The sequence below is a fragment of the Adelges cooleyi genome, unplaced genomic scaffold (assembly GCF_023614345.1).
Source record: "Adelges cooleyi isolate 19-005CV unplaced genomic scaffold, UGA_ACOO_1.1 ACOO_flye_CR_arks_rails_tigmint_CR_PRNA_784, whole genome shotgun sequence".
Classification (NCBI taxonomy): domain Eukaryota; kingdom Metazoa; phylum Arthropoda; class Insecta; order Hemiptera; family Adelgidae; genus Adelges; species Adelges cooleyi.
In genome coordinates this window covers 71,280-83,987 of record NW_026096496.1, presented here as the reverse complement: position 1 = coordinate 83,987, position 12,708 = coordinate 71,280, and the positions used below count along the sequence as shown (strand labels likewise).

The window sequence follows — 12,708 nt, the reverse complement described above, 5'->3', positions numbered from 1 at the left end:
ACAGTTTATGTGTAATGACAAAAAAATATTCGTACATCGGCAATTGTTAAACTTTTATTTACTGCTAACTACTTTGTGTATACATTTGTCGTAATATCTACTGATGTACCGCCTCGTCACTTCATCATTTTGCGTGTTCATCCACAGTATGATTAAATACTTCATAGCGGCATTATAATTGCCGTTGGCTATTTGTCTTTCGGCCTTGAGCAAGCACAACACCTGGTACTGGCAATCTTCTGGGGTTGAATTAGTGAAAAAACATTTGACCATTGAGCCCACTCTATGAGCCGCTTCCTCACCCTTAGATACGGCGAAAACTTTTTTTTCATCAGTTCGATTATATCTTAATACTCTCATAATTTCCCCGTCTTTTTGGTTAATCAATGATCTTTCGTCGTTCGTGATTATCGACATGCCTTCCTCGCTTTCCCCATTTGTGTTTATCCTTGAGGTTCTAGAGTCCACGGATTCTTTTGATCCGACTACAATTAATTCCTCGACATCACAACTGCCCCAAGACTCCACCGACAACATTGTATAGTCTGTCTCTTCGTGATCCAAAGCACAGTTGGCGGCTACGAACGAGTCCCAGTCCCACAATTGTTGAACCTCGTGATCCATAGAAGGAATTTTGACGTGTAAGCCGCTGACTAGTCGTCGAACCGACGATTTTTTGGGCCTCATGGGCACTCGCTGTTTTTGCAAGTATTCAAACAGCGGATCGGCGAACCTCTCGTAAAACGGCACATATCTGTCATTATCGTCTTCGTCAAAACCATCTACCGACCATGGTTCGTCTACCCATTCTTCGTCACCTGCAATAATTGTATTAGAGTGTATGATTTTTTTTTTTTCATAAAATATTTATCTATAATTAATAGCACAATAAGTAAATATGTTAACAATAGGTTTACAATATAGTATTCTGGTCAAACGAAGCATTTTTGCATAAAATAAAAACTGTGAAAATAATCACTTGAATTCCGAAAGGCCATATTGTAGATCCTGTACCACGGCTCGTCAACCCATTCGTCCTCACCTATCATGTTTATGTAGTGTAGTATTCTGCGGTCAAAACAATGAAGTTTTACATTAAAAAAAACTGAAAATAATCACTTGAATCCGGATCTGCCATCTTGTGCAAGGTAATTGCGTCTTCACTCCACGTTATTACAGAATACAAGGCAAACAATGCAAAAGTGGTAATGCCTATGTACGTCCACCAGTTATGACCGCACATCAATCCACTTGGTCCACAATTACTCCACAAGTCGAACACAACAATTAATTTTCATACATCCGATTTAGCAATAATAATCTTTAAAACAATAACTAAAATTACAAACAGTACATATTTTGTTTAAAATAACTATAATTATTTACAAAACGATTTATATTAAAGGCCAACACATTCGTTTTTACTATAGTTTGTACTTGCAACACGGCTGTGATTACGTTTCCAGAACAATATAAACTATTTGTTTTGTATTTTTATATTTCATAATTTTCTAGTTAAAAATTTTCACAAATAAATACCAATGTTTAAAAAGTGTTATACATTAAACCGTACCTAGACCAATTAGAGAACATATTTCTGACCACCTTAAAGGATTTCGAAAAGGTGTAGCTGATACAACTTCTCGCACGATTTTGATCGGTTACCTAAACAAAACGCCTCAGAGACGTCGTACAATTCACCTAACAGATTACACTCTATCTAACAATAATAAATCAATAATAAGAATGTCTTAAAAATACCGCCAGCGTACAAGCATTGCAAAACGTGAGACTCGTAGTATAAACACTATAAACTACAAAGTATAAATGGTTTGTAGAATTTAGTAGTCCGTGAGGTCCAAGAGATTGATGACTGCTGATTTAATTCATTACCATTTTAAGGCAAGCCAAAATAAAAATAGGAACTAATTTTGAAGAGTTCTGTTATGATACACAGTAGCTAGTATTTCAGTACCTAGATACAGAAAATTGTATAGCAATTACATTTATAAAGAGGGAATCTTCATTTTTCTTTCCGAACAAGCTACACAGTAAGCTAATATTTTTTTATTTTGTATGTGAAAATTCTGCATTAACAGTTTTTAGCTTAACCTACATTCAATATATTACCATATTTTTAGTTTTAAATTATTCAGTTTACGCCTCAGTGCTAGTAAGCGTGGTACTACAATACAACCCGTTGAGAATATCAAGCCCTTATGTAATGGACTACTAACACATGTATCGTACTCTTCTATGATTAAGAACTTTGTATATTTTAAACTATTAGGCAGGCCGCACACAGAACGAAACTGGTGTCCTGAAACTTGTTTCATATTTGTCACATACTAATAAAACTTTGGTTTTAACAATGTCGTCCGACAAAGAGGAAATGCTAATGCTGTATTGGTAGAAATTACTGTAGGGGTACAGAAATTAATATTTAAAACCCTTAACCATAAAATAATACACTTTCTGCTTATACGTATTTTCGCAACAATGTTGTCATCTTCAGAGCTAACGACAGACAGACCGATTACCGTCAAGATAGTTACTTACAAAAAAGTTGTAGAATTTTTCTGTCAAGTTAAGCAGCCTTCTTTTGATGCATCTCTGTCTTGTTTGTAAAATTTCCAGCTCTGTGGGAGTAAATTCCTGTACATGTATCCTTAAAATTTAAACAATATTGTTGTGTATACTATATAATTTTAAAAGATAATGTCACTTGTGAACTTACGGTCGCCGAGCATTCTCTATAGTTTTTTTAAATGCCTAGGCATTATAATCGTATTATTCAAACGTTCTTTGTTTCGAAATTGACTTCTATTATTTTCATGTTCTTGTTCCTCCTAAGCAGCACTATAGAATGGCATCTTGAATTGAGCAAAATTTGTATTCAAGATTTGATAGATGAAATCGAATTGTAAAATGAATTACAATGCCCTCCCTGCCCTAGTACCCTTCCCTCCCTCACCTAAAACACCAGCGAAAACCAACCGGACCTGTCGGTAAGACCGCCTGGACACACAGTCCTAGCATTGTCGCTGAGTAAGCGGCGGCTTGGCAGGGGAGTATGACTTTGTCAACGGCCGTGTTGTTTCAATTTCATCACCCTCCGATAACCGGTGGACGAACATCGCCCCACCTGTGCGACCAGTGTCAAAGTCCACCACTCGGACGGATCGACCTTTTTTTTTTTAATTTGACGTGCGATCCCTTAAACGGGTCCCCAGACTTTAGGCCATTGATAATTTATATCTTAAAGAAAAACCTCATTATTGAAATTTTTCTCTACGGTAGCAATAATGTCATCAACATACTCAAATCGAGCCAGCGTTTCTGATTGAGTTTTGTGAAACTCGGACATGGTTTTATGAAAATCATTCAATGTGAGAAGATCGAGTTAGTTTAGGATAGTTTTGACTCATTGTAGCAACGTGTATAAAATAAGGCTTTGACACTAAGCTTCCTCTTGGAAGTTTTAGATGCAACCAAAATTACAGCGGTGTGCTGAGCGCGATAAGTGAGAGGTGGGTAACTTTGTAAGCACCCGTTTAAGTCACCAAGTAATTGTGCGCGAATCAGCAGAATCGGCCTTGATAAGGAGTATAAACGGAAAAATTGCTTACTTGACTCACAACAAAAAAGAGCCGCCGAACGGGTTCAGAGAAACTCCTACAGCATTGCAACGACGCATAACGTTAAAAAAAAAGTTAAAGAAGAAATTGAACACAACACATAGCATGTGTTAGAAGAAAATAGAAAAAATTAAGATGATACACGGAGCATATGAATGGTCCGTTTATCATTATCACATAAGTCGGGATAGATTTTTAAATTTATTGATAGGGATTTTTTTATCCAAATATTAATACTAGTAATCAAAATCTTAAATACAGAATTAGACCTTGAATTATTTGTTTTAATACCATGTATTAACTTAAAAAACTTAACGAGTCGATGGTGTTTATCATAATTTTCGTCAATATATTTAAAATAAACGGAATAAATATGGAAATTTGTTGCACATGCTTACGGAACCTAAAAAATTATTTAAAAATTGTCCGTCATTACAGAAGTACTATAGAGTACTATAGACTTTGGAGGAAATCATGCTGTTAATGTGGTCTTACATTAGTAAAAATAGAAGTTGTAATATATTGGCTTGTAAAGTGATTAGTTACTGAAAACAAACCTGTCTAAATGTGTCTTACTGGTTACTACGAAAATAGTATGTATTGTGCATAGACATTTTAATATTTATATCATAATTGCATTAATCATTCTCAGCTTGATTTAAATTCAACTTGTATTAAGTAGTTGTGTAAAGAAAATGGAATGTGAAAATGATGCCAACGGAGCAAACACTAGTTTGTTCAAGTTAGTAAAATTCTTGTTTTGCTAGAATAGCAGAATATAATAACACTGTTATATGGGCTGATGATGGTAACATTGCTGCTGAAATATGTATACGCTATAGTTATTATTTTTGTGATTAAGGGTTTATTTAAATACTTTATTATTTTATATCTTTGAAGAATATAATAACTTACTATTTATGTTTTCAGAATGACTAAAGAAGCCTTGAAAAAAAGTTGCAAGGACAATAAATTATACATGACGCCGTATCTTAACGATGTTATGTATCTTCACTTTAAAGGTGAGTAAAACCAAAATTAGCTTTCTATAAAGCAACCCATATACTACGATGAAATACGTCAGTTTTCAAAGTCACAATAAAATGATCGTAGTGTATAACATAAACTATTGGGTTTGTTAAAGGTTATTCGGTAATTGAAAATTTGGAAGAATACACAGGATTGAAGTCGTTGTGGTTGGAAAATAATTGTCTTTCTAAAATATCAGGTCTGGAAAATCAAACGAAACTTGTTTGTTTATACTTGCACAATAACATAATATCGAAAATAGAAAACATTAATATGTTACTTAAACTCGATACGCTCAACTTGTGTCACAATTTCATAAAAAAACTTGAAAATTTGAGTAAGCACAAGTATATTATTGGGTCATTTTTGTAAAATGAAATAAAATGTTAAATGTTAGGTGCATTACCGATGCTAAGTACTTTACTTATAAGTCACAACAAACTCAGTACTATCGATGATATTTCTCAGCTGGCAGACTGCGATAAGCTGACTGTGCTTGACCTCTCTCACAACAATTTGGATGATCCTGAAATAACCGAGGTAAAGCGAAACTTAAAAACCAAACCAATTGGGTCAATTATAATGCTACGCCTTAAAACTATGTACGGTATGGGTTGGCAGACAACACTACAGACTTACGTTACTTTTACAATACTAGCATAGGTACGTATCAAAATAGCGTTGGCACTAACAGATACCGTATATAGTTATACAAAAACTACCTAATACTACTGATATTACTGGCTGCTTATACATAAGGTATTTCAAAAAATGAAGTCACTTCGCGTGTTATGGCTAACCGGAAATCCTGTAGTTTCAGTACTGAAAAATTACAGAAAAACGTTAATATTGAAATGCGTAAGTGTTATAAAATATACAATTAATCAATCATTAGACGTATTTTTACGGATTGGATATAATTAATTTTAATCTATTAGATTATATTTTATGTTATGTTATATTATAGATTATATGAATAGAATTTTTTAATAAATCCAATTTAGTATTCTGTGGCATTTCTTACTGTAGTTACTGTTTGTCGAATAGGCCGAACTAAGAAATTTGGACAACAGACCGATAACAAGTAGAGATCGTGCGTGTACAGAAGCATGGTAAATCTATATAATCTACAGATCGTCCCAGCATCTTAGGGAAATTTAGATTTTTTAATTAATTTTTTTTAAAACAATTTATTAGTTAATATACTAAACATTTTATATAACTGAAAAGTAAAAAAAATGTACACACGAATTTAATCTAAAAAAATAATAAAGATAGTTATCACTATTTCAATAAAATGTTATTTTGAATGTATGTATCAGCTGATTGATTTTGAGCCCCATTCTCGTCATATCCGTTATTAGCAGACTTCTCCTTATAAATCTTCATGTTTTTTTCAGCTGGTTTATCCTTTTCAATCAACTAAATTTTATGAAATTACGCATTAATCGCGAAAACCAGTTATTAACTAACTTGTACTAGGAATAAGCTCCATATAATGATAAAGCATCAAATATTGATGGGGTTCTTTGTTTTTTTATTTTTTATTTAAATTCTGTTATAAATATTTTTTAAATGAAAGGTACTTTATTGGTCAAAAATGTAAAAAGTTGATATCTTCTCTTAAAAAATTACACCCATAAAGTTTTACATATTTTTATTAATATGCTTTTAACGATATTTGTATTTTTACCATCTACAGATTCGCATCTAAGCTTTTATTTGATAGTGATTTTATCACTTTCAGTTATAATAATTCCTATAGACCTGTGATGCACTGTGATACCCTAATAAAATTATAATTAAACATTTAATACGTTTGCTATAGGATGACGGGTGGCGTTGAAGCTGAACAAGCAGTGAGAATACGTTTAATAAACGAAGAACGTCAAAAGATGACAGATTCCGTCAATATTTTGTTAAAATTACGCAATGACGGTATAACTAAACAATTAGAAAGTCAACTGGCGTCAAACTTAAATAATCGTTTCGACATCGAAACTACTGCACAGAAAATCGAGAAACCCAAATTCGTCGCTTCTGTTGATAAATACTTTACTGAACCAAATGATACCGATTTGGTTGCAGAGGTTTTAACATCTGATAATAACAATAGCGAAACTGAAAGTGAAGCCGTTGACGACTTATGTTGTCACAGCATGGAGACTCCTAATGTTCCTACGACAGATTTACCTATTTCCACTTGTGATACAAGCGAAATTACATTCCATAGCGAGGGAAATTACGCGGTGTTGAACAACGACGAACAACCAAAAATGAATCATCTAAAGCAGTGTAGCAGTGTCAATTTAGAATACGATATTAATGCAAGCGGGGATGATCGTTTTATGGAAGTTGGGAATATCGATACAGAATTTGCTAATTTCGGAAATATTATTGATTCCGATAATAACGCGATGGGCGATGATTGCAAACCTCAAACAGCTGAGTTCGATGTCTCCGAAAATTTGTCTTGTGAAAGACATGAAGAGCATGATTCAGTCAAAGATATTGTCGTCTACTATGATTTAGAAGAAGATAACGACGAAGTTGATATTTTGGTCGAAAGTACCCACCTAAGTTCGAGCGACGATGATATATTTTTCGATGTTGATCTTAGTCTGTCGTCCGGTATATCACAAGACCATAATGAGCGTTGGAATTGCGAAAAAAATGATACTCTCGGAGAATCTACTTTACCTTGTCACATTGAAGAATATTTTGGAATGGGAACATGTTCCAAAGATAATTTCGATTCTTCGACGAATATAATTCCTGACATTTACGAAAACGGCGTTAAAACTATTTATGAACAAGACACTAGAATAGACGTAAAGTGTGAATCCGTTCCACAAAATGAAAACGTCGAACATCAATCTGAAACCGAAGTATCTGCTTCAAGTTTAAACATCAGTTTTGTGAATGAGCTATCAACGGATGAAATTAAAACCTCCGAGAAACCGTCTTCTGAGAAGAAAACTACTCTAAATTGCATAATCCTATAGAAATCTATCAAAATGTATGATTTTTGTTATTCTGACAATATTTTATAATAAAATAAGAATTAATTATACAGAAATATTAAGTTGTATTTTGTAATTTGTCTAACAAACATTAACTGTATTTTCACCTCTTATATTTTCAGAGTACTGAAATAGTACTTAGTATGTATACTACTATTGAAAAATAGTTGGTGCTAAATTTTTTTTTTCATTCTATGCCCAAATTTATTTCTATTATTTTAATTAGAGTATATCTACACTCGTACAAAGGACTTAGCATGTAAAACTATTAGTCACTAAATGTTTTCAGTAAATAGTAAAAAAATGTTAATTAGTCAAAGATTTTTAACTTAAATAAACATTGTTACCTTATAAACTACAAAATACGTAAACGTGCATAATAGAGTTAACATAGTTCACTCAGTTAATACAGTTAACTGTATTTATACAATAAACATAATTGAGGTTATTATAAAAATATGTACTTACCTAAGTATAATTTATTATTTAGAGTTACTCAATGTCAGTGGCGGTTTTAGCATATATTTTTACATGAGGCGAAAAAATATTAAATACACTAGTATACTGAAGTCTTTAAACTTTATGGGCAATAGTGGAAAGATTAACCAGCTATGATTCGATCACCGCTGTTGCCTAGAGTGTACCACGTAGAGGTTCTTTCCATACACTCCTCCCCCAACCTTTATACATATATTTACACACATAATAATTTTATACATAAAACCTAATAAAAAAAAACCCAGCAGTACCCGTAAAACGAAAAAAAAACCTTTTGTAACAAAATCTATAAATTGTATTTACAACGTAAAAGATATAACGTGTTATTTTAACATATTATATAATATGTTTTATGATTTATACTCTAAGTCTATATTTCTATTTTTTTTACTGGAATAAATATTTACAATATCACCATAAAATGCTCCAGTATTTTTAAGCTGCTCAATCAGCTCTTTTTCAATTGAAATTGGAGCAAGAGAACTCAATCTATGTTGAGAAATACTATTGCGTAAATATGTCTTAACACGTTTAAGACAAGAGAAACTCCTTTCCACTGATACCCTAGTTGATGGTATAGTTAATATTAAAGATAAAAGTTAATACACTTCAGGTAAAATTACTTTTAATCCACCACACTCAAATATTTTTACTAAATCATATACATGATGTAAATTTTGATATTTTTCATTACTGTATAGTACTTCTAACTCTACTTTCAATTTTTTTCTATCAAAAAATATTTCGGAATAAGATTGTCCCAGATTTTCAAATGCATTTTCAGGGAAAATTTTAGAATAGCATTTAAATTTCGTAACATCAGCAACTTGTAAAAATATGAGTTTGTTAGTATTTTGAAATCGTGTACTTATTTGAAGTAGAATATTGTCAAGTATTTCAAAATATATAAGTTGACTTAGGCCGTTTTGTTAAGAGGACGCCACACCAAAAGTGGAACGCATGCAACGACCGATAGAACGCGCTGTTAGGTGTTTTCGCAAGGCGCAGGCACGCGTTAAGCCACACCCACTACCTCACGGTCGCCGCAACCAGTCCGCGTTGTGTTCACGCGGGACCGCGCATTATTACATCATAAACTGTTATCTTGTATACTTCGCGTCAACATACAATTTCGTACGCATTTTTGCTGCAGCAGCATTTGTAATATCCGTACGTACTCGCAAACTAATTACTTATTAGAACTACTGTAAATGTAAATTTAAATATTACATTTTATAAATAAATATATTTTGTTTTCTACATTAACCTAACAAGTCTACGACCTCTTAGGTCGGTTGGACAACTTTTGCTCTACTAGAGACAAGAGTTGGCATCCTGGGGAAGTGGTTATAGTGCGGCGGCTTTCCGTTGCCTTCCGCGCCAGTCAGGTGGCCATTTCTCTCTCCAGACGGTTGCCCGCCCAGCTAGAGAAACGGCCAGCGACCGAGATTCGAACCACGGCTAGTGCGTAGAGACACTGCTGCGATAACCCTCTCGGCCACGACGCCCGATTCAACATTATACTTTGAATAATGTTCAACACATATTTTATAGCTATTACTTTCCAAGTTATAAATCAAATATTCTGAATAAACTTCAATGCTATATCTGTTTTACTCAAAGCAATAGTTTTTAAAAAACAAGTAAAATATATTACTTTTAAGTTGAAGGTACGATTTTGGAACAAATACGTTCCATTGAATGAATAATGATCAATTAGATATTATATCCAAGACCTGACACGGCCAGCAAGTGCACGTTATATTCTTATAGCGATTAATGTGCGGCCGGTCGCGTTATCAACTGTCCACCGTCTCACTTGTGGGAACAAAAAACCACTATAATTGGTATATCGACTTGATACTTCGCACCGCGAAACACGGCGGCGATGACAATAATAATTGTTGGATAATCTCATAATCAGTATTCAGTTAGTCTATAAGTTACAATTGACCGATTATCTTATCCGTTGCCGTTCCGCGCTAAAATATAAGACATCATCTTATTTATATAATTACCAATTTTTTTTTAAATAACAAAAAGTTGTATTTTTATATGAAAAAAATAATTTTTTATCAACTAGACGTCATTTAGTGTTAATTTCGTCTATACTCGCCGTCACAGACCTATACTAAGATATATATATTATTGTACTTAATATTATAATCTAAACAAATTATAAAAAATCATAAACTATAAAAACTAAAAATCATGTTATGGTAACAAATGTCATAAATTATAATAGGTAACTACTTACTATACCACTTTACATAACTTTACTATTAATACTACTTTTTCTAGTGATTTCTTAGTTTGGCTTCCTGAATATGTAAAGGTTCTCTGATGTCTGGTAATTCAAGGCGTTTGCCATAAAGTGGACAAACAATCTCAGGTAACAAGCACTCTAAATAAAATCTGAACAGTTATTGATATTATTGGTATTTAATACTATTATTGAAATTCATATCATTATTAAAAATAATAACTTAAATAAATACATACATTTTAAGTTTTTCCTCCATTTTTGTTTTCCAAAACGAATCATCATATTTTATTTTTTGTATATGTGTCCAATTAGGAGTATAAACAACAAAATAACATAATGTGCGGTTAGCTATACGTAATTGGCCCATAATTTGGTAATAGTACTTATGGTTTTTTTTAAGTTCTATTATATTATTTTTGATACTGCAGTACTGTAACTAAATATACGATACTTAATTATTAATTTATCATTACTAAGGTGAGATTATTTTTACTAGATTGTTTTCCACAGCTTTGGCCGCATTACTAGTATTTCGAGCTACAAAAGGGCATTTCATTTCAACTATGGCATCATTTCCAATAAGACCATCTTAAAAACATAGTTTATAATTATAGTTAATAATGAGTAATATATCTAAGACTATGGCATACCGTTTACCGAGTAATTGGTTAACTAAAAGTTAATATTATGGATAATTTAAGAATCTGATATCTTCTGAGAAGTGAGACAATTGACTGGGCTATTGTTAACCAATTTCCTTGTACAAAAAATAAGTTTAAAAAAATGTAAAGTTACCAGGACTTGCGGCGAGAAAAGGAAATTCATTGTCAGAAAACATTCCACATGGTTTTTCAAATTTAGTTTTTGCCAAAGACTCCAATTCCAAACCATATGTCATTTCTTTAGTTGTAATATTAGGCCTATAAAGTAAACTGAATACTTTTTTTCGACAACTAGTATTCACTCGTATTTTACAAATGTCGCCGAAATTTGAGGCTGTTAGTCTCTTTTTTCCTTTTACAGTACCAATCTTGACTATGGCTTTGCTCTTTAGTAGCGCGCTCGAGTTCACCTTTATCGACTTCTCTAATTGGTTTAGAAACATTTTTTTTTTTTTGCTTAATTCCTCTTCAGTGGGGAGATCATCTAAAGGCTCTACTAAGCCATAATCTGCATCAGGTCCACTAGATCAAGTTACAGTTGATTTGGTTCGTTTTATACCAGCTTCAAATAATTTTCTCCTTCGCATAACTGTATTTTGCCTCATTCGATCGAGATTTGCTGAATACCGTTTGCCGAATTTCCCTATCATTGTAATATAAATTATTAATAAACATACAATTAAGTTAAATATAAACTATTTCTTTTATATATCAAAATTCTTTCTATTAGGACTGTAAAAAACCGTTTTTTTCTGCACAACTCTTAAAAAGTTTTTAGAATTGAATGCTATCACAGCTGCTTCAACTCTAGTGGCATAATTATTTTTTTGGGTAAAATTTATACGTTTGCCTCCAACATGCTTATTTATCAAGCTATTCAACTGTTCGCACGGATTATTGTCAACGTTTTCAATTAAACTATCAGCGTTTATAGATATTCGCTGTATAATGCTACGAATTTGCCTCATCATTCCTGCATTTTCTGCATCGGGAACTATGTTTATCTCACCGACCTTTGGTCCGGTGCAAAAATATCGAGCACACTTATCGTGTTGACCAAGTCTACGGTATACGCTGTTCGATATATCATTTCTGAGTTCTAAAACATTATAAGATTCGATTTTCAATAAAACACTTTTCTTAGAAATATGCAAATAGTGCCAAACCTTGCTTATTATCGCATTTTTAAATAAAACTTCCATAAAAGAAATATCTAAAAATAAAAATACCTTTGATTTTTTGTTAAAGAGGAAAATTACTATTTAAGTTATAGTCCATCGCTTTTGTTATATCAGAACGAAAGCGTAATATATTGGAAGAGATACACTTCCTTACAACAATGGGGTAATCCGTACGTTTTGTTAGAGCCATCAACTTGGCACAATAGTTTCTTAGTAGATGATTACGACATTCTATACTTTTAATTTTAAAATCACTACCATATGGCAAAACCTCGTTTAACCGTTTTGTCACACTACTATCACCATCTCCTAAAATAATTGTAATATTATTTAAATAATATTTGAAACTATGAAAAATGTAACATTTACATAAACAAAATAGTTTATTAGTTAGTTTCTACAAAGGTTAAG

General features: G+C 32.5%; 1 protein-coding gene across 1 annotated transcript in view; it reads left to right on the top strand.

Moving 5' to 3' along the window:
- Positions 1-5,438: 5,438 nt before the first annotated feature.
- LOC126845380 (dynein axonemal assembly factor 1 homolog) overlaps positions 5,439-12,708 on the top strand; it is a 32,508-nt gene continuing 25,238 nt past the window's right edge. Inside the window, exons 1-3 of the mRNA XM_050584036.1 lie at positions 5,439-5,525; positions 5,715-5,779; positions 6,496-7,585. Coding sequence (XP_050439993.1) covers positions 5,439-5,525; positions 5,715-5,779; positions 6,496-7,585 — 1,242 coding nt within the window. The remainder of the gene's footprint in view (positions 5,526-5,714; positions 5,780-6,495; positions 7,586-12,708) is intronic.